Raw genomic sequence first — 27,087 nt, 5'->3', positions numbered from 1 at the left:
TTTTAGCTAGTTAGAGTGCACCCAAACTAGAATGTTGCTAGGATATTTTTAGTGTTTCTGTATTCCTAGTGGGGGAGATTAAGGACTACCCTGACACAGTAAGAGCCCTCAAAGTGTTCTGTATTATTAGAGCTGGACTTCAGGCTATTCTAAAACCTGGTTTGACCCGCTTGCCCCTGCTCTCATATTCACTAGAAAGAAAAATCAGTTCAATCTGAGCCAGAATGGGACTCAGGATGAATGAGTCTTGTCCTTGTTCAGCTTTTGGGGGGATTCAGAACACTAGAAAGAAGAAAGTCAGGTATAAATCTGACCTCTATTCTTTAATGAAATTTAAAGTACTAATTATGTGTTCCTTTTTTCTTCTTCAGACGTACAACTTTATAGTAACACAGAGAGAATAACAGCAGAAATACTTAGACTATAAAATGTCTACGCTGAATTAGTAGGAGCTAAAACAAAGTTATTGTTTAAATAATATGGTTTTAGAGCTGAGAGTTGCAGAGTATTGTGTGGGGACTTTTTAAAAAGTTTCCATAGTAATATCATCTTATTGTCAGAGATTACATTCCCTTCACAGAGTTGACCAAAGTGACTAATCCTTTGTTCACCATGCTTTATAATATCACCTCATTTCCATTTGGGATACCTAAATGGCTGATTAGTGTTTACCTTTACTATGGGATCCACTGTATAGGCTCTTCAGGGCATATAAAGTGTTATAGATAGAATCACAGAAGACTAGGGTTGGAAGAGACCTCAGGAGGTCATCTAGTCCAACCCCCTGCTCAAATCAGGACCAACACCAACGAAATCATCCCAGCCAGGGCTTTGTCAAGCTGGGCCTTAAAAACCTCTAATGATGGAGATTCCACCACCTCCCTAGGTAACCCATTCCAGTGCTTCATCACCATCCTAGAGAAATAGTGTTTCCTAATATCCAACCTACACCCACTGCAACTTGTGACCATTGATCCTTGTTCTGTCATCTGCCACCATTGAGAACAGCCAAGCTCCATCCTCCTGAAACCCCACTTCAGGTAGTTGAAGGCTGCTATCAAATCCCCCATCACTCTTCTCTTCTGCAGACTAAACAAGCCCAGTTCCCTCAGCCTCGCCTTGTAAGTCATGTGCCCCAGCCCCCTGATCATTTTTATTACCCTCGCTGGACTCTCTCCAATTTGTCCACATCCCTTCTGTAGTGGCGGGACCAAAACTGGACGCAATACTCGAGGTGTGGCCTCACCAGTGCTGAATAGAGGGGAATAATCACTTCACTCCATCTGCTGGCAGTGCTTCTACTAATGCAGCCCAATATGCCGTTAGCCTTCTTGGCAACAAGGGCACACTGCTGACTCATATCCAGCTTCTCATCCACTGTAATCCCTGGGTCCTTTTCTGCAGAACTGCTGCTTAGCCAGTCGGTCCACAGCCTGTAGCAGTGCATGGGATTCTTCCTTCCTAAGTGCAGGACTCTGCACTTGTCCTTGTTGAACCTCATCAGATTTCTTTTGGCCCAATCCTCCAATTTGTCTAGGCCCCTCTGGACCCTATCCGTACCCTCCAGCATATCTACCTCTCCCCACAGTTTAGTGTCATCTGCAAACTTGCTGAGAATGCAATCCATCCCATCAACCTGATCACTAATAAAGATGTTGAACAAAACCAGCCCCAGGAACTTGATACCAGTGGCCAACTAGACATCGAGCCAATGGTCACTACCCGTTGAGCCCAACGATCTAGCCAGCTTTCTATCCACCTTATAGTCCATTCATCCAAACCCTACTTTTTTAACTTGCTGGCAAGAATACTGTGGGAGACCATATCAAAAGCTTTCCTAAAGTTAAGATATATCACATCCACTACTTTCCCCATATCCACTGAGCCAGTTATCTCATCATAGAAGGCAATCAGGTTGGTCAGGCATGACTTGCCCTTGGTGAATCCATGTTGACTGTTCCTGATCACCTTCCTCTCCTCCAAGTGCTTCAAAATGGATTCCTTGAGGACTTGCTCCAGGTACCGAGGTGAATAGTTTAGTTTATGAATTTGGCAGTTCTGCTTGTTTGTGAATCATCAACAATCATCTTGCAATATTCCTAGTACTTTTTGCTTCTGCTGTTGTTATTGGGAGAGATTCTCAAAGGCATAAAGGGTACATGGATTCATAGATTATAAAGCCAGAAGGGACCATTGTGATAATCTAGTCTGACCACCTGTATAACACAAGCCATAGGACTTCCATTAATTAATTCCTGTTTAAACTAGATTTTTAAAAATTCCACCACCCTGAGTAAGTTGTTCCAATGATTAATTACCTTAACTGTTAAAAATGTGCAACTTTTTTCTAGTCTGAATTTCTCTAGGTTCCACTTCCTGCCATTAGATCTTGCTATATCTTTGCTAGATTGAAGAGCCATTTATTTTCAGTTCCCCATGTAAGTGGTCACCCCTTATCCCCAAAATGTAAATGGGGAATCCCCTCTAAATGGGAAATCACTGTGGAGTGGGTGTTTATAATGTGGTCCCACAAGGATCTGTTCTTAGCCCTAAGCTATTTAACATTTTTATCAATGACCTGTTCCAACATAAAAGCATCACTGATAAATTTTGCAGATGACCCAAAAATTGGGGGAGTGGCAAATAATGAAGAAGACAGGGCACTAATACAGAGCAATCTGGATTGCTTGGTAAACTGGGGGCAAGCAAACAATGTTGAGCTTCTTGAGTCTTTCCTTATAAAGGGAAGTTTTCCAATCTTTTAATCATTCTTGTGGCTCAAACCCGCTCCAGTTTCTTAACATTCTTCTTGACTTGTGAACACCAGAACTGGACACAAGATTCCAGTACCAAGTGCAACAGTGCCAGATAAAGAGGTAATGTAACCTTCCTGCTCCTACACAAATACACCTCTTTATTTATCTAAGGATCTCAGTAGCCCTTTTTGCCACAATGTCACACTGGGAGCTCATGTTCAGCTGATTATCCACCATGAACCACAAGTCCTTGTTACAGTCACTGCTTCTCAGGATAGACTCTTCCATCCTCTAAATATGGTCTACCTTAGATACGCCGCTCTTACTGTACGTGGCATTATATAGATGAAAGTCAACAGGAGATGGTTTCCTAACTGCTGTTTTTGCCATTGAAAATCTACCCCATTATTATGTATTAAAAATATATATTTGGCTAGTCATTGTACAAACGCAATCCCTGCTCCAAAGTGCTTTCAATGTCATTCAAATCTCAGCATACTAAGTAATGTAATAAACAGTTGGAGGGAAGGGTAAAAAGAGATTAGCTCTGTACTAGTTATTTCCCCTTGCGGTTTGAGTAGAATCCACATGTGGAAGAATGTATCCTTCACTTTCTCGGACTCTCATAAAGTTGTCCTCACATTGTGATTTATTATATGTTGATATATGTATATATTTGTTTTCCCCATGAAACATCATGGAAACATTTGCCTAATATCACCTTTGGTGATCAAAACCATTAACACAGTACATTTCAGACCAAGTGTTTTGATAACTAATATGCAAACTGGTCAAAATACCAAGTGCTACAGTGTAGACAGTGAACATCAGCAACATTACACTTACCATGAACTATTTTGTAAGTGTTCTTTGGAATAGCTATAGAAATCTTATTCTCCCACACCTAAAGGGTCATCTTATAGTGTGGTACTATTCATCTCCTTCTTATGTCTTGGTTTATTGAAGTTTATTTTGTCTTGTCATTTATAAGGAATAACATCCATGGCCATGGTATGCACTGGTAGTAAGTGGAATTTGCATTTAAGAGCTTTGGCATTTAATCATCCACAAAAGCTATTTATTGCTTCATGTACTCCTCTGCCTTGAACATTATCCCTTAAGTATAATTTGTACTCATGCAGATATATATTTTTGGAACCAAGTGAGGCTGTGTGATATATTAGATCCTTTTTGGTATTTGATTTCCTTTAGCAGCCCATCAAATGGATTATAAACTGACTCCAGTATGTTCAGTATCTCCAATTCTTCACCGCCTGTTCCAGATAGTCCAAGTTTTGTTTTTCAGATTATTAAGAATGTCTTTTGTGTCTAACATAATGTACTCCATTTTATTTTAAAATCCTCAAATTGTCATTAGCGTACCAATATTGTTTAGTGGGCGTTATATGAGAGGTCTCTGGATAAGGTACAGGTCATAAATTTTAAATTTTACATTTTTAAAATTATTTCACAATAATTAAGTAATAATTGTAAATGCTCATAGACTATTTAGTGAGTGTATAGGCACAATACTATCCAGTAATTTTCATTAAGTCATCTCAGAAAGGCCACTCTTAAACAAAGTTAATGGAATGGGTGTTCATCGTTCAGTGTTTGTTGGACAAGATATATTTGTAATACATTATTTAGACTGTTTATTCTTACCTAAAATAGAGGTGTCACAGTGTGGCACTGGACTTTTTAAGAGGGAAGAAGCCAGTTCACCTGTGACTGGTCATTTCAACCCCCCAATTAGGCTTAAGAGAGGGGTTCCAGATGGAGGAGACCAGGTGAGTCAGTGACCTAGTGGGTCAGAACCTGCGAGTGTCAGGAAGGGGCAGGTGAGAGCTGTCTGAGACCCTGAGGGGAGAGAAGGATCAAGGAAGAGTTGGTGGGAGTTGCTTTGGAGATAGATGCGTTTGTAAGGAGAGCAGTTAACTGTGATCTGCCAGTGAGGTGCTTGGATGAAAGCTGTTGGTGAGAACTGACTAAAGCTGGGGATCCCTGATGAACGGAAGGCTCAGACAAAGGCCCTCAGGCAAAGGGGAAGATATAGCTTGGTCAGAGGAAGCCTAGCCTGGAAACAAGAGGATTGTTGTAGGGGAGTGAATCCCTTTGAGAAAGGGAAGGACTCCTAGGCAGGAAGGCCTGGAAGAGGGGAACACTGCAAGAAGGGGAGCTATCAGGATGAAGGGCTTTGGGAAGATTGGTCACTCTCAGGCAGGGAGGGCCAAGGGCCAAAGGAACTGATAACAAAGTGCTGCTATTGACTCTTGGATGGGTAGCTTGCTGCTGATGTCCCTGGACAGGGAAATGGGGGAAAAGCTGCTGTATGTTTATTGTGGAAAATGGAAAATAGTTGTACTGCAAGATTTGGGGAAAGAATTGCATGAAATTATACCCAGGGGTAAGCTTTGTATTATGCACTGAGAGCCTGTGTGCCTTTTTATTAGAAGAAAGAGGGAAACTGAGGCAGACACATCTGTCATGCTTTAGCCCAGCACAGGAAAGTGCTTAAGGGAGGGGCTAGTCTATGACAGGAGGTTCCCTAACTGAGCTAACTTTTGTTCTGGAAAGCCATTATTGGTTCAGAGAGAACTGGCTGGTTTAAAGATGCTGCTTCTCCTTGTTTCTAGATTTAAAAAAATATTCCCATATGGAACGGAGAGAGGAAATGAACAGTAAAATTAGAGAGTGTGAGTAACATTTTTCATGAAGGGCAAAACTGTTATAATTCCAAACACAGGTAAAGATAATTGAATGCTTTCCTTCTGTTGCTCTCTCCATTTAAGCAATTGTTGTAATTACTACAGGGATGTCATGAACTTGGAAATGGGAAGTACAGTGTCCTCTAGAAAATCTTTCTAGTAAAATGTCTGAAATATGACAAAGCTTGTGTTGCACTAGTCTCTCTGTATATTCTTATACTCAGTAGTAGTAGACAATAGTGGCCCCTGGAATGTACTTGGTTAGCGTGGCATGAATGGGAATATTTGCCTAGTGACAATTAATAGGAAACATTCAGGCACTAACTCCTGCTTGTTGAGTTCAATTTATATATTTCTAAGAATATTAAAGAGCAGCTTATGTCTACTGGGAATGTCGTGGTGGATATACTCAGATGGGGGATTCTGCTGTTTAAAGATAATGTGGGTTCATCCATTGGTGGTTTTCTAATTAGCAGCTATCAGGTCCATGCTGGTTTGCTGTGGAGAAGATGTCTGTTTTTTTGTCAGATTGGTGGCATGAGAGCTGCTGAAATAGGCAGGCAGCAGAAACCGTTGGTAAGGTTCCCCATGGTGAAGATTATGCCCGGTTAATGTCCTACCATCCAGAAATGATCTGCCCTTCCTAGTTAGGAAGGTGGATGACACTGCCTGGGGCATTTTGAAGTGAGATTCTAGACTCCTGCTGGAAAGCTGCCCCCTAGTGACAAAATAAGAAAAGTACAGGAATTGGTGAACAGGACGACATTGGGAGAGATTAACTTTCTGTTCTTAAAACAAACTTTTTAAATTCTAACCGATGTAATCAGAAAAAAGGGAAAATGGGAGAGGTTTATGCTGCACCACAGTAAGGTCTTCTGTGTAGCTACTCTGCCAGCAGAAGAGAGCTCTCCTGCCGGCATAATTAAACCACCCCCAATGAGCATCAGTAGCTACATCAGCAGAAAAGTGTCTCCCACCAACATAGCGCTGTCCACCCGGCACTTTTTTTGGTGAAACTTATGCTTGTTTCACACCCCTGACAATCCAAAGTTTTACCAACAAAAGTGCTATTGTAGAAAAAGCCTTAGACTCACTGCAAGAAGGACCCTGCTGGTGTCGCTTTCCAAGGGGTCCTGGGCTGGGACCTGGTGGTTAAGGAGGTCCGAGGTTCTCCTACCATACCCCATTAAGGGTCTAGACCCTGATGTGGGTGGAAAGCCAAAGATCCCTAGCTTTAGGTCAGAAATGGTTATGTACTACTCTGATTGAGTGGCAAGGGACTGGAAGTCAGGTTCTTTAACCACTAACAACCCGGTCCTTCAAGGTCCAAATCACACAGGATCATAGAATCATAGAATATCAGGGTTGGAAGGGACCTCAGGAGGTCATCTAGTCCAACCCCCTGCTCAAAGCAGAACCGATCCCCGAGTAAATCATCCCAGCCAGGGCTTTGTCAAGCCTGACCAGATCAAGCCTGATCTGGTGTTGCTTGGAGTTGGTGTATCCTGCTTGCTTCTCATGATGATCTTGATGAGTTTGAGGGGCTTCAGGAAAGATTTCTTTTAGGATGTGGTCCTGATCAAGTATGCACTATAATTGTTTGATACCCCATATGGGTTCCAGGGTGAGATGGAAGGTGACAACTAGGGGTATGTGGTCAGAGGTTTGGGTTTTTTTTTTCTGTATGGAAGCATTTTCTCTTGGGGAATTAAAGTGGCCTGTTTCATGATGTCCTCTACTTCTCTGATGGAGTCTCCTTTTGATGAAGACGATTTTAAGGTATGTATCCCAGACTTTCTCCTCTGGGCATATTCTGAGGTATCTTTGCACCTAGCTGCAGATAACAGATTCCTTAGTGTGTCTGGGTTGATTACTGAATCTGTGAAGGTAAGTGTGGTGATTCATGGGTTTCTTGTGGGAGACCTGGGTTCAAGGTCCTGTTTTAGAGCAGGGATTTAAACTAGGGTGAGTGCCCTAACCACTGGACTATTGGGTAAAGGTGTGGCTGGGGCGGGGAGGGGAGGAGGAGGAGAGGAGCACTATCTCCACTTCAGTTTTTGTGATTCTAGCCCTTCATTTTCTTTTGATTTTTTAAATGCCCCAAATGAAATGTTTCATTTGAGCTGAATTGAAATTTTTCTTAATTTTTTTCAATTTGCCAATCATTTTTATGTTTGTTTAATTATTTATGTTTTGGTCTGGCCTGAAATACATTCTTTTTTCAATGTTTCTAAACTTCCAGCAAACCAAAAGATCAGTTATTGGCAACTAACACTGTGAACCAACATTAAATTGTTTGTTTTGGTTTTGAGCTTTTTAAAAAAAATTTTTCAATTAAATTGAAGTAAAGTTTGAAATAAAAAGTTGTTTAGAAAACATTTTAATTTTGACAGATTTTTTTAACTTGTTTTGTTAGAAATAATTCATATTCAACACAAATTCACTAAATCTTTTGGTTGACCCATGTCTGTGCTTTTCACTGAAAAAAAGTTTTGTCCAAAAGAGTTTGCCCAGCTCTACTCATCAGCTGTTCTGTGGTACTGTATGTTTCCCAGTCCTAATTTCAAACTGAGGATATAAGATAATTTAAGTTGACATGAAAACTCCAGGACACCACAGACCTAGGACAATTATGTGAGCAATAGGTTTATGAACTGAACACTGACTGTCCTCATCTCTAGTCTATACATATGTTAATAAATTGAATGGAGTTTTGTTGAGGAAAAGTTGTGTTAGAAAAACACAAACAAAATCTTGTCTCTTGGATGTATTTATACCTGGAAGGCGGCATGTGCCATCGAAGCACGTATCTCATTAGTGTTTTGGAAGTAATGTAATAGAGTTGGCTCACTTGCACACATCTTCTGGCAAAGCCAAAAAGTGCTGTAATAGTGCTGAGGGGATAGGGTGAGGGTGCATCAGGGACATTATTAACAAAATAATTTGGCTTTTCCTTCCAGTTTGTCTTAAGATCTTTTTCTTTTTCTTTTTTCTGCACATCCATGCATTCCACTGATAGTGTTCTACTCTGAGCTATGCATGTTTAATTTAAAACAAACTTCCCCAATTGCCAACTGGCCTCTCAGCATATGGGAGCTTGGGATAATAGTGATGTTAGACAATGGATATTCAACATGTATTGAAGTGTGGTCCACCCTTTGTCTACACTTTGAACAAGAAGATTTCTTTATGTCCAAACATAAATCTTCGCATAATTACTTATGCATCTGAGAACCTTCCCAACACTCCTGGTTGCTCTCATGAAAATCATCTTGTTTATATCTCATAGAAAATAGAAAATTTGGTATATACTGAAAGTAAATATATTGCTGTTTTTCCACTGTGTGCCAAATTCTGCTTCTATGCATATTACTATTTTAGTTGCTTCATAATATAAATAGATGTAATTTAACTGCATGACTCTAGCTTCAAAGTATTAAAATAATAGAATGTATAGGCAGTACATGCTATAGTGAACAGTGAATTATAGCTTCTGTTCTAAGCTGCCTATTTTAAGTTGCTCATAATTTCATTACACAAATTCCTTTTGAAATGAAATGTTCTTAAGGCCCCAGTTCAGCAAGATACTTAAATCACATGCCTAACTTCTTCTTAGCTTATGGGCAACATGTCTCAGGGGGCACGTGACCAGGATTCATCATCATACTTTGAGTATGTGAGTAGTCCCATTAAAGTCAATGCGGTTATTTACAATTCTTCAGGATAGGCATATGCTTAAGAACCTTGCTGAATTGAAGTCCTAACATTATCTGAAAGGTGAGTAAAAAATAATTGTTTATTCAATTGACTATGAAAAAGTTTTACAACCCGTGTTGTGCTGAGAGAAGTTATATGTAGATAAATCGTAAACAGCTGAAAATAGATGTTTAAACTATGCTTTGTAGGTTTCACTGAAATGTAAGTTTTAAATAATTGGGGGTGTTCAATTGTTTAGTATTTTTATATACTTATGTAAGTTAAAACTGAGCCATTTGAAATATTTTATGTAAAAAGATAAGAAAAGAGACTGGGGGAGATTACACTGAAGAATGTATGCATTACCCTTAGCTTACCTTTAGCTTGCTCTTGGGAATTTGGAGATTTACAAGTAACGTGAAGTTAATATATTTATTAAGACAACATGCACATAAAGAGTTTTGCTTAACATATAAAACCAAGCGAAAAATGTTATTAGTCTCTCAACCTTTAATATTGTGTCGAGCCATTGGAACATATATGCATCATTTCTTATTACGCTACTAATGAAGGGTCATATCAACTGTAGTACTAAGACTGAAAGGGGTGAATTCAGGGATAGAATGAGACAGGTGCCTTTTTTCTCCTTTTTTTGTGTTCTTAGCCTGATCTTCTATGTTGTTTCTTTAGTATTAAATGCATTTATTTTGTAAATTCCCAAGAGCAAAATAATGTTGTTCTTCAATGTTGTCTCCTCAGATTAGTCTTTTCCCCTGTGTTTATAGATTAAAAGAGTAATGACTACCATTTCCAGTTTCTTGTGCCTTTTAAAGTATTGAACTGTCTTTAATATAGTAACTTTGTAAACACAGTATGGGTAAATGGCAATCTTAGCAGTACAGTGCTTTGTTGGATCTCTCTTAGAAACGTTGTTACAAGTAATAGATTGATCCCACCAGTTTTAGACTGTTAACAACTGATTTGGTTAAAGAGAATGATTTTAGGCTGAAGAGTTATAGAATCTAGAAAACAAAACAAAACACAAAAAACCCACACACACTACAAACAATGTCTGAAATGAAAGACCTCTTTCCTAGCTTTTGCCTGTAGGGCTTCTTATGAATGTGCTTTTATATTTATTTCTTAGAACTACAGTAGAGATTTAAAAGAGGAAGGAACACAGAAGAATAGCAAAGAAAACATAGAAACATTAATGGCCCATTACATATCACAGGGAAGCAATTATGATGTAGTCACAAATATGTTACAACAATGTTTCAAAAGTGAGAAGTGTGTGTGTACCATTGTCTCAAATTTTCTTGCTCTGTGAGTCAGTCATTGAACAATTTTAAGTTTCCTCATAAAAATTTAGAGCTGAAAGGATGACTCTGGATTGATAACTGGATATGGAGACTTTTACTTCCAGATCATCTGTTTGAAGCCAAAAGTAATTACTATCTGATGGATATTCTGGGGTTTGTGTGACATAAGTTGACAGTCTCTCTCCATTTCCAAGATGAAAAGTGTTCACGTTCCAGAACTACCATTACAACTGACATTAGTTCACTTGAGACCTGATATAGAGAAAAAGAAAGGGAAGTGTTGTCTTTTCCACATTGATGTTAAAGGTCATCTGGCAGTTTTCATAAGATTAGGGGTTTGTCCTGGTGTCCCTGAACAAAATGTCCCTGTACCACAAGGTGTACCAAGTAGCAGCCACTTTTCATCCCAGAGATGCTTAAATTTCAGTGGTGCTAAACATGCAAAAGTCCAAATTCTGGCATCATTAGTTTTAATTCATGCCTTACAAAGGTAAAACTCTCACTGGGAGTTTTGCCTGCTTAAAGACTGAATACATAAGGATTTAGTACATAGTTCATAAAATTAACTATGAGATTCTATGAAAAATGATACACTATACACATGTACTTGAATTTATTAGGCCAGAGAGAACAAGGTTTAAATAAGGATGAAAACTGAATTCCCTCTTACTGACAAGAGACAATTACCTCCAGGTCTTTGCTGAGTGACATTGTCTGTGTAGTAGTATACAAAAGCTTACATGGCTCCTTGCTAATTATGCTGGACTTGTATGTATGATGGTGACCATCAAACCTAGGGAACTATAGCCTGTATCGTTTCATTATTACCAATGTTTGTGCTTCTTATTTAATAATTTCTCATTTTTAAATTTCTTATGTGTAAGCTTTTATAGTCACACTGCTAAGAAACTGACTCAAGGATTTGCTTCACACTGCCAGTATTTGCAAAATGTTGTACAGGCTTCTCTGTGGTTTTCAGTAAGGGACTGTCTTTTGTATTTGTTTCCAGCTATTAAGAGGCCCCCAACTAATTTTGATTACTTCCAAAATTGTGTGGAAACAAATATCTGTGTCACTTCACATTTTGGACAGAAAAGAATAGAACACAAAACAGAAAGCAGTCATGAAGAATAGCAATTGTAACCTGCCCAGAAATGATGCAAGGCTCTGTCAGGCCAAACATTTTTTCCTAATGGCCCCTTTAAAAAAATCAGATGGGGAGTGCTTGCCCTGTGCACATATATAGTGTGCAACTAGATAGTCAGAGCCTTGTGTTTGGGGGAATATGACAATTGCCACAGATTACGGGGATGAGAGATTTCTGAATGTTTCACAATGCAGCTGGCCCAGAAAAGCACAGAGAACTCTTTTCCAGCTCCCAGCTAACTGTCCTCGTCCGCCATAACAAATGTTACCAACACACAACTCCCTGGCCAGTTACCAACCCTTCCCAGATATCACAAGCACCTCTCTGCCATCAAACTAAAAAAAAAAAAAAGTCCTTGAAGTAAATTGATGAAAGTAGTTCTGAGGAAATTTCTTGTCTGAGTTTGCACAGAGCTCTGCAATGTCTATGACCAGACCAAGTATTAGTTGATTTATTTTCTTGTATGCAGTCCTGTTACACACCATCTGTCTGGCTGTTCATCTGTCCTTGTGGTTTCCTGGAAGGGAGCTGACTAAAACTCCCATCAGCCTTTGAGGCTGGCTTCAGCTGTCCAGATGGATACCACAGAGCAGGGTATCAAGCACTTCCTGTAAATATTTTTTAAATGTTTCTAGTCTTGGCCTTTGATGCTTCTAAGGGTAAAAGTTTATCCCTGAACAAACACTAATGGTATTTGCATCTACAATTTAGACCAAAATAGTCTGTAGGTTTCAGGGCATAGCCATGGGTTTGATGTCCAACATCTTGGTGAACTTTACAGGCATTACTGTGCAGATGAGACCACTGATGTTTATAAAATCATATGACTACTTGGATTTATAAGAGATGGACACTTGTTTGAGATCAAAGTCCAGCAGAAGTCCCTTGTTAAATATATATGAAGGCCTTTAACTTAAATTGCTTCTCAGAATGCAGATTAATTCACTGCCACTGTAAAACTTAAACTGAGAGAAAAGAAAGCAAGTGGGTTGTATATAAGGGAAAATAAATGTCCTGAAGTTGGAACATTTATTCATGTTGGTGGGCACGTTGGCAAGTAGTCTCAACAGTGCTGGTGGGACTTCTCATGTAAGTGCTTACCGACGTAAGTAATGGCTGCACAATAAAACCCAGGAAGTCGTGTAAGAAAAGGAAGAAACACTTGAAAAATAGCATAATTGAATAAAGAGTTCAACTACATATCAAAGTCAAAAGAGATTACAGGATAGTAATTCAATTGCCATAACAAAGTAGCGGTATTAGGCAGTAAAGAAATAATGGTGAGACCAAAGAGATTATAATAATGTCGTATATTTTTGAAAAGAAAAATTGTAAGTAGCTTGAATGGGGAAAATGTATAGATAGTAGCTAAGAACATTTAAAAAGCACATGCTGGAACTGGAGTCTATCTTTTATTACAGTGCAGTCTGTAGGAAAATTCAGAGAAATGATGAGTTTGGCTTGGTTTTCTGTTGTAAATTTCCTGGATTTTTTGTTGCAAGCTATGCACACACAAATGGATTCTAGTTTCAGCTGCAAACATATATGTTAAATGAGTTGTAAACAGCTTTACTTAATGCAAATATGTGAATTTGAAAACTGATTTTTTTGGTCAAGCTTGAAAGTTCTCACCTGTAAATATCTGTATTTTTCAAAGCAGCTCTAGTGGATGCAGATCCACTGAAAAATTTCACGTGTGAAATCCTGGATTTAAAAGCTTTGGGCAGGGTTCAGAAGGGCTTAGACAAATTAGAAAGGAGTCCAGGAGCTGTTTCCAAATTGTGTTGCTCCCAAATACACAGCGGCATTTTTATCAATCTGCTAAATGATTTAAATCAGCTAGTAAATGGTGTTTCCGTTTTTATTAGGGCTGAATTTTTTTTTCAAAAACAAAAACAAAAAAAAAAATTTGTAAAGCTTTGTTTCCAGGCATTCATTTACATCATCTACGAGTCAGCAGCCCTTTTAACATGAGCTCCCAGTGCAACCCTAATACAATCCTCAGAGGCATAAACAGGGGAATCCTTAGTAGGAGTAGAGAGGTTATTTTACCTCTGTATCAGGCACTGATGTGACTGCTGCTGGAATACTGAGTCCAGTTCAGGTGTCAACAATTCAAGAAAAAATGTTGAAAAAGGGGAGAAGGTTCAGAGAAGAGCCATGAGAATGAGCTCCTTCAGTCTATCACTATACTTTAATGACTCTACTTAGCTTAACAAAGAGAAGGTTAAGGGGTTACTTGATTAAAGTCTATAAGTAGCTACACAGGGAACAAATATTTAAAAAGGGGCCTTCAATCTAGCAGAGAAAGGTATAATGTGATTCAAATGCTGGAAGCTGAAGCGAGAAAAATTCAGACTGGAAATAAGGTGTAAATTTTTTACAGTGAAGATAATTCACCATTGGAACAATTTACCAAGGGTCATGGTGGATTCTGAATCAGTCAAAATTTCTAAATCAGGGTTGGATATTTTCCTAAAAGATATGCTATAGGAGTGATTTGGGGGGGGGGGGGAGTTCTATGCTGTGTTAGACAGGAGGCCAGACTAGATCATCACAATGGTCCTTTCTGACCTTGGAATGTATGAATCTGTAAACACTAAACAAAACCTTAATGATGTTTAAGAAATATAATTTGTCATCATATTTCATATAAGAAATTAGTTCTAACTATTCCTAGAACCCCATAAAAATCCATACAGAGGCTGTAGTCTTTAGGAAACTGGCTAATCCCAGTGGTCAAATGCTGAAACCCATATTCGGGTGAAATTACCATTGAATAGAATGGGAAGTTTCCCTGAGTAGGGACTGATTATGGACTTCAGAATGTGGACCTAAGTGTTGAACAACTTAGATTCCAGCCAGTTTCCAAGGTTTTGAAGTGGCCAGATGGAATATGAAAGGGTTTCTGGCCATTAGGCGGTGAAACAGGTTAGAACTCTTGGGAGGAACCAGGAACAGGCTGACAGGAACCCCTCTTTTTTTCTGGCCTGCACCATCACCATGCTCTGCTGCATCCCATCCTGCTGTTTCCTGAACCCTCCTTTAGGTCAGGAAACAACAGGCAGGAGATGAGAAGGGGAAATTTAATCAGGGACTGAGGGCATGAACAAGGAAGAATTGGCATGGAGCCACAGCATGAAAAAGAACTGGAGATGATGGTTGCACAGGAGATGTGGGTAAGAAGCATGAACCATTCTTAAGGGTAGGGTTGAGGAGCATCCACTAGGTAGGGACTTCTAGGGGAATGGGAGAAGGCTCATTTGATTGAGAAAAGGAAGAGAAATGCAATAGGAATTGAAAAGGATATAGAGATTCCGGTGTGTATGGGGAGAGAGGAAAAGAGGGACTGGGAAGGGGCTTGTTTGGCACCAGCACCTCCTTAAGAGCATTTAGGCTGTGTATATTTGTCCATGATGCTCTGGGAAGAGAGAAAGAAAAAAAAACATCAAGTGACATAGTATCTGTATTGAAGAATTTGAAGTGATGAACCTTGATATGTCAGTTGTCTTCCAGGAAGAGGGAGGTCTTATCATTCAAGAACTCAGTGTTATGCAATGGTATTTACTGTGTGAAGCAAGAAGACTCCTATAGGACAATTGGAATTTCAAGTTTACACAACTCTACTATTACCCCTCATTGTTCAGATAGGTAGATTACTTAATCAAATAAGTCCATTGTTATGAAAGAAAATTCATTATCTCACCAAACTGATTCACCAGATCACATAACTAGCAATTTTTTGTCTGTTTTCAAATAAATACTTACCTTTCTCTTGTTCAGAAGTTTGTAATGTGCATGTCATAGTCTGGGCCAAGGTGGAAAATAGTCCCCACATTGATAGAAATACCAGAGGAGTGGGGATTGCTTTGGTGTCACATCCCAGTAAGACTAATAGTCTTGCCAAAACTAGGCAGACCATATCACCAGCTCATTTCATGACTATAGCTTGTCTGTCATTTATCAGCCTCCATGAAACTAAAGCCTTCTCACTGAAGAGCTCCTCCTATTATTAAAGAAAAATACTATTTTGTAGGCTATAATCTACCCATTTCTTCTCTTCAGCACTGTATCAAATCTGGACATTTCTAAAACACTGGTTTTAGATGGAGGTAACTGACACAAGAAAGATGGGTAGAGCCCTGAGCAGATAGAAAGTTTGTATCCACATCCGGCCAGTGATCCGCAAACATGGTCTGCAGATATCTGCAGATTTGCAGGGCTCTAAAGATGGAACAGCCTTTCAAAACTGGTCATTGAAGATCACCAACATTGGTGATTTGGTTGCCTGTTCCCAGCTAAATTGTTGTGAAATTTTGGGTAAAATGCAAGATTTACTTGTTTCAAGATCTCATCCAGAACTATAGAGCAGCCCAACTTCATCTGAAAGTATTAACCCGGATACAGATGCTAAACTTTTAATGACTTGAAACTTTTATCAAAATCAATAAGGATCATAAACATTGATTTTGAAATTTATTGTAGGATTTATTCTCTGAGAACATATTTGAATATATTCTCAGAGAATAAATTTTACAATAAATTCCAAAATCAATGTTTGAGCCTTATTGATAGGCCATAATGACTGAAGTAATCAGTTCTCTCTTTCCAGTGGTTCAAGGATATCACATTTTTGAGGCACCTAGGGCCTGATTCAAATTCCACTGATGTCAGTTGAAGTCTTCCTATTAACTTCAGTGGGCTTTGGATCAGACCGTAAAGACTTTCTGATAGAAAAAGAAGAACAATAAAAATATGGTAGAAATTTTCACGATGATCATGGGTTTAGTGCTTTCAGAACACATAGTCCTTATAACTGAAAATGACCAGGCTGTGATAATGATCCACTGAAATTCATCATTAAATTATGTTGCATACTGTACCACAATGGCAATTTTATGTTACATTTTATTTTTCAGCATAGTGTGTTTTATTTCTACTTTATTAACAAACAGTATGTACAACTGATCTGAAGATGAAATCTAATTTAATGGTGCAATATCCTGTATGCTTATCCAGCCATGTCACTCTGTACTGTACTTCTTGTTAGGGCTGAGGGAACCTGGAACTATCAACATTATTACATGTAAACAACAAAAGTATGATGCTGATGTGTATCTATATAATGTAACTGTGGTATAGATTCTGTATCAAAATAACATCCTGATTAATTTCTCTTGTTTGTAATGGCAAAAAGTGTTGGAATATGGCTGAAAAGGGACAATTGAGAATGTTCCCAGTGTTAGATATCTCTCAGCTGGTTTACAGTTTACACCAACTGCTCTCAACACACAAACACCTGTCTTAAGGGTGTGAGGGACATATTGTGTGGATATAGAGAAGAGCATGTTTTCACCGCCTCAATTCACAACCTGTGTAAGGTCCCATAGATCATAGCCAGTTGGAATAAGATAAGGCAGTTCTTAAAGTGTTCCAACATATGCTAATAAGATAGCCTGGCTCAAAAGTACTAAAAGATTAAGATAGGCATAGATTACTGATATTCCCTTTCCTTTCCCTTCACTGCCTTGTGCGTTGACTGTATCTGGGTGCAGAGAAGAATCTAGGCAAATTTGTGCTTCATTACACAGTAATATAAAGAAAGTGCTATCTAAGGCAGAGCTTATCATTAAATAAAATAATCTTCATGTTTCAGTCTTCTGAGAGAAAAATCTTGATTATTATTGATTTATACATAAGTTATCAGATGTATCAAAATGCTTTGCAAGAAGCAAATGTCCTGAAAATACAAAATAGAGAGTAATTGATAAGAGTAATTGGTAATTTACAATAAACTTATTGCATTCTGTTTGCTGTCCTGATTTTCATGTGAATTCTGTCTATAGTTTGCCTCTGTATTTACTTTTTTTCTTCTTCTTCTTCTTTTCTTTCCTACCTTCAGCAAAATGCCTCAGCAGATAAGGAGACCCTTCATGTTGCCTCAACAAAGGAAGCAAATCAAAGTGTCCAGGAGTGCGAATCACAAGATGTAAGATTGGGAGTCAGTACTTAATATAGACTGAAAGCAAATATGAAAGCCTTAGAGACAATTTTTAATACTATCTGTTTTTTAATAATCAAGCCAGTACATATATTTTAAAGGCAATTTCATGTTCAGATGCTGTGAAGCAAATGTGGTTTAGTGTACAAGGATGCATTGTACTCCCTAGGTTTTCTTTAGGGATTGGTTAACAGGGTTTGTAAAGCTTTTGTGAAAGTAAACCAGTAGAAGAGATGTGATTTAATGATTAACTAGTTCAGCAATCTACTTATCCCTTTGAGAGTTGGAACACAGTGGGGTACAGAATGCTGTTATATAACATTCATATTAATAAACAAGCATCGATGTCACAAATGCTTCAGGTCCTAAGGCAGATGTTTAACTTGAGAAGTAACAGTGACAATGTAACGGTAAAAGTCTGCAATCTTGTCCACTGAGAGTAGGGAACAAGCTGAAAGCTCAAATCTGTGATGCATCAGAGACAGTAGGCTGAAACCTGCAGCCCTTACTCAGTTAAAACACTGATGTAGCATGTTAACATAAATCTCAAACCAATTTATTATGGCCCATGTTACAGTACAAACAAAAAAGAGTAGAGTATTGCTGGTTTGAATGTTTCCCTGGATATTGCAAAGGATATCACACTAATATGGTCTTAGCAAATGTCCTGATGAGACATGAAAAATAATAAGAGAAGATAAGAGACAAATGAGCCTGGAGTGAAATACTAAACACACTAGTGTCCCTTAAATATAACAACCACTATATCTGCAGGTAACTGGAAAGCTTGCTGGTAACAATAATAACAGTTTACACACCTTTCATCCACACACTTACTGTTACGCAGGGATTGCTTTACACACTCAGAAGTGCAGCCATATTTTGGATGAAACACAAGAGCCATTTAACAGCACAAAGGAACACAGTACACAACAGGAACATGTTACACAACATTTTAAGGAAGGAATTGATTCAATTAACACTGCAAAGTAGAGAGAGTTGAGCCTGTTGCCTTCAACTCTGTACCAAGCTCCTTCCTGATACCACTTACTGGTTGTTGTTTAGCAAATTGTTCATGAATATAGCCCTATTTTTGGTGAATGTTTTTGTTTTTTCCTGAGAACTTGCTGGATAGTTTGGACAACTTATTTTCAGATTGTGGGTCATTTGCAAATATGGTCCTCATCAATCAGTGTCATATATACCTATGTCACATGGTATGTTTTGCTCACTGATTGCAGCACAGAATCTTTTAAAGCAAGAGAATAATGTTGTGTGAATAGTGAACAACAAATAATTCATTATTTCAGCAGCTATAGTTAAAACATTACACGAGGGGATTACTGAGGCAGAACAAAAGCAATTAATGCGTAGTGGCCATACTTTTTAAAAAAAATTGTTAAAATTTTGTCAACAGAAAATAGGGTTTTTGACTAAATAATTTTTTTCACAAAAGTGTCTGTTTTCTGCAGAAAATTTTGACTTTTCACAAAAGAAAAAAAACCCAACAACAAAAACACTTTTGGTTTTCAGCCAAAAAGCTGAAAAGGTGTGATTCAGACATGCTGCCATGGTGCCTTATGGGAGCTATAGTTTTGGTGCCACATGCCTCAACTCTTCTCCAGGGACTGCTTTCCGTAGCTGCACTATATCTCCCATGATGCCCCACGTTGGCTCAACAAAATGGGAGACCATGAGGCACCATGTACATTATTAAAGTATAATTAGGCAAGCCAAAAAAGAACTGGAAGAGCAACTAGCCAAAGACTCAAAAACTAACAGCAGCTTTCTAAAAGTACATCAGAAGCAGGCAGCCTGCCAAACAAAGAGTGGGGTCACTGGAAAATCGAGGTGCTAACAGAGCACTCAAGGAAGATAAGGCTAGTTTGGAGAAGCTCAGTGAATACTTTCCATCAGTATTCACTCTAGAGGATGTGACGGAGGTTTCTACATCTGAGCCATTCTTTTTAGGTAACAAATCTGAGGAATTATCCCAATTTGAAGTGTCAGTGAGGAGCTTTGGAATAAATTAATAAATTAAACAGTAATAAGTCACCAGGACCAGATGGTATTCACCCAAGAGTTCTGAAAGAATTCAAATATGAAATTGCACAAATACTAACTGTAGTAAGTAATCATATAATTCATCTTCTGTAGCAGATAATTGGAGGATAGCTAATGTGACACCATTTTTTTTTTAAAAAAAGGCTCAGTGGTGACCCTGGCAATTACAGGCCAGTAAGCCTAACTTCAGTACCGGGCAAATTGGTTGAAACTATAGTAAAGAACAGAATTATCAAGCACATAGATGAACACAATATGGTGCGAAAGAGTCAACATGGCTTTTATAAAGGATGCCTCAGAGCTGTTTCTTGGCCATGTCTGCAAAAGGAACATTTACCAAACCCTTCCAGGACAAATATCTCATTACACAAGGATCTCATCCTCAGAAAGAGAGATAATTAGTGAAAGTATCATGGGATCTCCCTCCCCCAGGATGACCATTTCCTGCAAAACCTTTCTGCAAATACTCAGCAGCCACTGAGGGCCTTGTATTAACAAACAAAAAAAAAAAACCACACACACAAACCTCCCCTTCGTACAGGGGGTAAACAATGAGGTGGCAAAATTTGGAGATGATACAAAATTACTCTCAATAGTCAAGTCCAAAGCAGACTGCAGAGAGTCACAAAACTGGGTGACCAGGCAACAAAATGGTAGATGAAATGCAGTGTTGATAAATGCAAAGTAATGCACACTGGAAAACATAATACCAATTATACATGTAAAATGAGATCTAAATTAGCTGTTGCCACTCAAGAAAGAGATCATGGAGTCACTGTGGATAGTTCTCTGAAAAGATCTACTCAGTGTGCAGTTGCAGTCAAAGAAGTTTATAGAATGTTAGGAACCATTAGGAAAGGGATAGATAAAAAGATTGAAAATATCATAATGCTATTATATAAATTCATGGTATGCCTACACCTGGAACACTGCATGCAGTTCTGGTGGCCCCGTCTCAAAAAAGATATATTAGAATTGGTAAAGGCATAGGGAAGGGCAATAAAAATGATTAGGGGTATGGAAAAGCTTCCGTATGAGGAGTGATTAAAAAGACTGGGACTGTTCAACTTGGAAAAGAGCCTAAGGGGGCATATGGTAGAGATCAGTAAAATCATGAATGGTGTGGAGAAAGTGAATAAGGAAGTGTCATTTACCCCTTTTCAAAACACAAGATCCAGAGGTCACCCAAAGAAATTAATAGGCAGGTTTAAAACAAAAGGAAGTACTTCTTTGCACAACGCACAGTCAACCTTTGGAACTCATTGCCCGGGCATGTTGTGAAGGCCAAAACAAGGTTCAAAAACAATTAGATACATACGTGGAGGATAGGTCCATCAATGGCTATTAGCCAAGATGGTCAGGGATGCAACCCTATGATTTAGATATCCCTAGCCTCTGACTGCCAGTAGATGGGAGTGGGCAACAAGGGATGGATAATTCAATGGTTGTTTGTTCTGTTCATTCCCTCCAAAGTGCCTGGCACTGGCCACTGTCGGAAGACAGGATACTGGGCTAGATGAACCACTGGTCTAACCCAGTATGGCCATTCTTATGGGAGATACAGTCTGGCCAGTTATCCTGGCCCACATTGGAGAAGAGGGGCATTAGGCATTTTAACTACAATTCCCATTTGACACTGCAAGGCATTTCCAAATTGGATTTTAGTTTTCAGCTGAAAGGTTTTATTTTTCTCAGTGTTAACAGAAATTTTTGGTGAGAGAAACAATTTTCTGAACAGCTCTATTGACCTCTATGCAGTTCTTAATTAGGCCAAATTCTTACTGAAATCAGTGGTAGCTGTGTCATGATACAAGGACTTCATTATCTGCTCCCTCCTCCCCGCCCCACAAAAAAAGTTGTAGATGATTTTAAAAATCAATCTAGATAATTTAATTTTAGATTTGAACAAGTTGGAAAGCATGGCATTAACTAATTGTGGAAAAATTGTTTCCAGTTTATTCTACTATGAATGACCACAGACTCCAAAAGCAGAATGAGCTAAGAAAGAAAAGTATTTTGTCTTTGAATATTAAATGGTATTTTCTAAGTATGTCGCTGTGTAGAATCTACAGTCCTAATACAAATAAATATACAATTATTATTTTACTTTCAAAAATAGAAATTTTTGGAGGCATATAGGCATGAATTTGAACTGCCCTTTAACCCAAGAGTCAGCTGGTCTAACAAAGCAGGGAGCTATATTCAACTGCAACAATCTCCTTTCTGTGCTGCTACCCCCTAATCAGGGCTGGATTAATGCAGGGGCTTTAGGGGCTGGAGTCTAGGGCCCAGGCTAAGGGGGGCATGGTGCAGCAGGACTCAGGCAGGCTGCCTGCATGTCGTGGTCCCACGCCACTCCAGGAAGCAGCCAGCTGCTGGCATGTATCTGAGGCCCGTGGCGGGAGTGGGTGAGGAGGCAGCTCCATGCTCTGCCCCCATCCCCAGCACCGTCCCTGCAGCTCCATTGAACCGGCCAATGGGAGCTGCGGGGCCAGCACTTGTGGGTATGGGCAGCACATGGAGACATGCTGTTCCTCTCCCCACAGAGGCACGCAGAGACATGCCAGCAGCCAGCCACTTCCGGGAGCAGCGTGGGGCCATGGCATGCAGGCAGGCAGCCTGTCTGAGCCCTGCTGCACTGGGAGCTGCCAGTGATAAGTGCCTCCCAGCCAGAGCCTGCACCTCACACCCCCTCCTACACCCCAACCCCCTGCCCCAGGTCAGAATCCCATCCTGCACCCAAACTCCCATGTAGACTCCTCACCCCCTCCTCACTCCAAACCCCTGCACCAAACTCCCTTCCTGAGCCCTCACCCTCTCCTGAACCCCAACACTCTGCCCCAGCCAGGATCCCTCTCCTGCACCCAAACTAATTGCTGTTCTAAGGTAAGAAGTAAGCTATTTTGAATTAGCTTTACTATATTCTACATGTTTTAAGACTGAAATGTAACCACAGAATGGATTTATGTTACCTAAAAGGCAAGTTTATTATAGCATTAATAGCCATAATTGTGATAATTTTGTTTTAAATTAGGAAAAAGACTTGTATACAGGGGCCCCACAAAATCTAATAGCCCCGGGCCCACAGGAGAGTTAATCCGGCCCTGCCCCTATTATGTGCAGCCCGTGCCAGGGAGTAAACCCACTGCATGTGCACACAGGACAAGCCACAATCTGGCTCTATGAGAACCAGTATATCCCCGGATAACAAACAAAAAAATAAGGGTAAGATGTGATGGATCCATCAGTCAAGTCAATCAAATCAACAAGTTTGGAGGTTATCAGTAATAAAAAAAAAAGAAAATAAATGTACAGAATTGATGTTATAAAGAATACATTACAAAAATGATAAAAAGTGGGATGGAACTGAATGCATGTACTGATAATTATGATGCAGGTAGGCGTAAAGACTTTATTTCATGATCCTATTGTTGCCTGATCTATTGATTATATATTGATCATATTACTGATATAAGAAAAGGAGTACTTGTGGCACCTTAGAGACTAACCAATTTATTTGAGCATAAGCTTTCGTGAGCTACAGCTCACTTCATCGGATGCATACTGTGGAAAATACAGAAGATGTTTTTATATACACAAACCATGAAAAAATGGGTGTTTATCACTACAAAAGGTTTTCTCTCCCCCCACCCCACTCTCCTGCTGGTAATAGCTTATGTAAAGTGATCACTCTCCTTACAATGTGTCTGATAATCAAGGTGGGCCATTTCCAGCACAAATCCAGGTTTTACCAGCAGGAGAGTGGGGTGGGGGGAGAGAAAACCTTTTGTAGTGATAAACACCCATTTTTTCATGGTCTATGTGTATAAAAACATCTTCTGTATTTTCCACAGTATGCATCCGATGAAGTGAGCTGTAGCTCACGAAAGCTTATGCTCAAATAAATTGGTTAGTCTCTAAGGTGCCACAAGTACTCCTTTTCTTTTTGCGAATACAGACTAACACGGCTGTTACTCTGAAACCTGATTACTGATATAGATTCACCAATTAGCATTCATAAATTTGGTAGGCTCTTTTCCCAAGATCAGGCCCAGTAGTATCAGAATTACTGCTCAGTTGGGAGCCCTGCTGGGCATGGTTGCAACATTCAAACTTAGGAAATCACTCTAAATTTATAATAGTTTTATTAATACAGTTAGCAACTTCACAAACACTCCAACCCAGCAAGACCGGTAGAGATAATACAGGATGAACTGAGCATTCTTGTACTTACACCATCCTTTGAAAAACAACCTGAAGTGTTAGTTATCTTCTTCCCTCTCACCACAGAATCATAGAATATTAGGGTTTAGAAGAGACCTCAGGAGGTCATCTAGTCCAATCCCCTGCTCAAAGCAGGGCCAACACCAACTAAATCATCCCAGCCAGGACTTTGTCAAGCCGGGCCTTAAAAACCTCTAAGGTTGGAGATTCCACAGCCTCCCTAGGTAACCCATTCCAGTGCTTCACCACCCTCCTAGTGAAATAGTGTTTCCTAATATCCAACTTAGAACTCCCCCACTGCAACTTGAGACTATTGTTTCTTGTTCTATCATCTGCTACCTCTAAGAACAGTCTAGATCCATCCTCTTTGGAACCCCCCTTGAGGTAGTTGAAGGCTGCTATCAAATCCCCCCTCACTCTTCTCTTCTGCGGACTAAATAACCCCAGCCTCTTCTCGTAAGTCATGTGCGCCATCCCCCTAATAATTGTTATTGCCCTCCGCTGGACTCTCTCTACTTTGTCCACATCCTTTCTGTAGTGGGGGGCTCAAAACTGTGGCCTCACCAGTGCCGAATAGAAGGGAATAATCACTTCACTCCATCTGCTGGCAATGCTCCTACTAATACAGCCCAATATGCCATTGGCCTTCTTGGCAACAAGGGCACACTGCTGACTCATAGCCAGCTTCTCATCCACTGTAATCCGCGGGGCCTTTTCTGCAGAACTGCTGCTTAGCCAGTCGGTCCCCAGCTAGTAGCTGTGCATGGGATTCTTCTGTCCTAAGTGCAGGACTCTGCACTTGTCCTTGTTGAACCTCCTCAGATTTCTTTTGGCCCAATCATCCAATTTGTCTCAGACACTCTGGACCCTATCCCTACCCTCCAGCATATCTACCTCGCCCCCCAGCTTACTGTCATCTGCGAACTTGTGGAGGGTGCAATTCATCCCATCATCCAGATCATTAATAAAGATGTTGAACAAAACCAGCCCCAGGACCGACCACTGGAGCACTCCGTTTGATACCGGCTGCCAACTAGACATCGAGCTGTTGATCATAACCATCACCAGTGGTCATCATCCTGGCATCTCCCAAGGGCTGTATCTCTCCCTCGCAAAACACACGGACTGGGGTACAACTTTATAATGTGTTATGCTGACACCACTATGCCTAATGCGTATTCATTAGAGGTTTCTCCCTTTTGCCTTATTTGTATTTCCTCCCTTTCTGGAGGGCCAGTGGACTGCTTTTTATTTGATCCCAGACTTTGGTCTGTCCAGTTTGGGTGGCCCTACCAGGCATTAAAACTCTTGCCAACATAGCTCTCAAGGTCATAGACACACACAAGCTGATCCACTGCATCAAGGTACAGTCCCCCAGGGAAGGTGATGCCTCAGTTGTCTTGAGTCCAGCTTCACAGGAGGGAGAGAAACTATAATTTGACATTTTTAGAAATCTGAAAAAAGACTTAAAATCCCTCTCCTTCTTTAAAAAAAAGTTTCCAAAATGTTGTTTTAAGGAGTGATATCTCAGGACTTTTCAGAACTAGAAGCAAGTACTGACCTGTTGGAAAGTTGAGTACTTCCTCTTGTCAATAGGACAATCTCTTGTCTCCATTTCTGACCTGTGTCATTTTGAGTAAATTCCAAGTTTGGGAAGAAGAACAGTACCTTTTTTCTCCAGGTTTGCTTGCTTGCTGGTTTTACTTTATTTCTATGTTTCTTTGTCGTTGTTGTTTTTTTAATAGGAAATATTTGAAGATGGTCAGATTTTTTTAAATATTATGTCCCAGTGGCCAAAGTACAATTAAGGTGGTCAGAGATGCAAGACAAGTTATGCCATTTATTTAAAAAAAATAAAATAAGGGTTGAAACTGAGTTAAAAACGGGACTTAATGAATATGGTCAGAATCAAGATGTTGCTAAGAAACCTTCAGCAACTCTTTTCTTAGAGTGGTGGAAAAATCCCTTAATTGTTTATCTGATAAACAAGATTCAATTTATTTTGTAGAAGGGTTACTCTTCTAATGACTGACTACCGTAGAAGAACATTTGGTATTTTAGACTTCTAAAGAAAAAGAGAGAGAAGGTAAAGGGCTTGTCAAATATATCAGCTTTCCCTCCCACCCTGCAATCCTTATGGCCAAATACTTTGATTATTTTTAATTTGTTACTCCTGCTGCAGTTTTTGTTTATGGCTTATATGTGTTCATATTAATTAATGTATGTAATTTCTAAAGTGAATATACATACAATTTTATTTACAGGTTAGATCTAGATAGGTAGGGTGAAATGAATTCATTTGAAAATTAGGTTGGAAAAAAAGAGTTATTCCCCCATGGGACGTTCAATGGCTACAAGTAGTTAGATCATCTTGCAATATTAATGTCCTGGTTTATTTAAATCAGTGAGATTTTGCCTGAGTCAGGACCTCTGTTTGCCTCTGTCAAGGTTCCTCCCCCACTCTGAACTCTAGGGTACAGATGTGGGGACCTGCATGAAAAACCTCCTAAGCTTCTCTTTACCAGCTTAGGTCAAAACTTCCCCAAGGTACAAAATATTCCACCCTTTGTCCTTGGATTGGCCGCTACCATCACCAAACTAATACTGGTTACTGGGGAAGAGCTGTTTGGACGCGTCTTTCCCCCCAAAATACTTCCCAAAACCTTGCACCCCACTTTCTGGACAAGGTTTGGTAAAAAGCCTCACCAATTTGCCTAGGTGACTACAGACCCAGACCCTTGGATCTTAAGAACAATGAACAATCCTCCCAACACTTGCACCCCCCCCCCCACTTTCCTGGGAAATGTTGATTAAAATGCCTCACCAATTTGCATAGGTGACCACAGACCCAAACCCTTGGATCTGAGAACAATGAAAAAGCATTCAGTTTTCTTACAAGAAGACTTTTAATAAAAATAGAAGTAAATAGAAATAAAGAAATCCCTCCTGTAAAATCAGGATGGTAGATATCTTACAGGGTAATTAGATTCAAAAACATAGAGAACCCCTCTAGGCAAAACCTTAAGTTACAAAAAAGATACACAGACAGAAATAGTTATTCTATTCAGCACAATTCTTTTCTCAGCCATTTAAAGAAATCATAATCTAACACATACCTAGCTAGATTACTTACTAAAAGTTCTAAGACTCCATTCCTGGTCTATCCCCG

The 27,087-nt window shown here is 39.5% G+C and overlaps 1 protein-coding gene across 4 annotated transcripts in view; it reads left to right on the top strand.

Annotated features, from left to right (window-relative positions):
- The window catches only part of LUZP2 (leucine zipper protein 2), a 324,235-nt gene that overhangs the window by 284,431 nt on the left and 12,717 nt on the right, over positions 1–27,087 (top strand). For all 4 annotated transcript variants that reach the window (XM_084632578.1, XM_084632579.1, XM_084632577.1 and 1 more), the window contains one exon: positions 17,532–17,618. In XM_084632578.1, the coding sequence (XP_084488704.1) occupies positions 17,532–17,618 (87 nt within the window). The remainder of the gene's footprint in view (positions 1–17,531; positions 17,619–27,087) is intronic.

Source organism: Lepidochelys olivacea (genome assembly GCF_965140295.1).
Source record: "Lepidochelys olivacea isolate rLepOli2 genome assembly, chromosome: 6".
Taxonomy (NCBI): Eukaryota; Metazoa; Chordata; order Testudines; family Cheloniidae; genus Lepidochelys; species Lepidochelys olivacea.
This window is presented reverse-complemented; position numbering and strand designations above follow the sequence as displayed.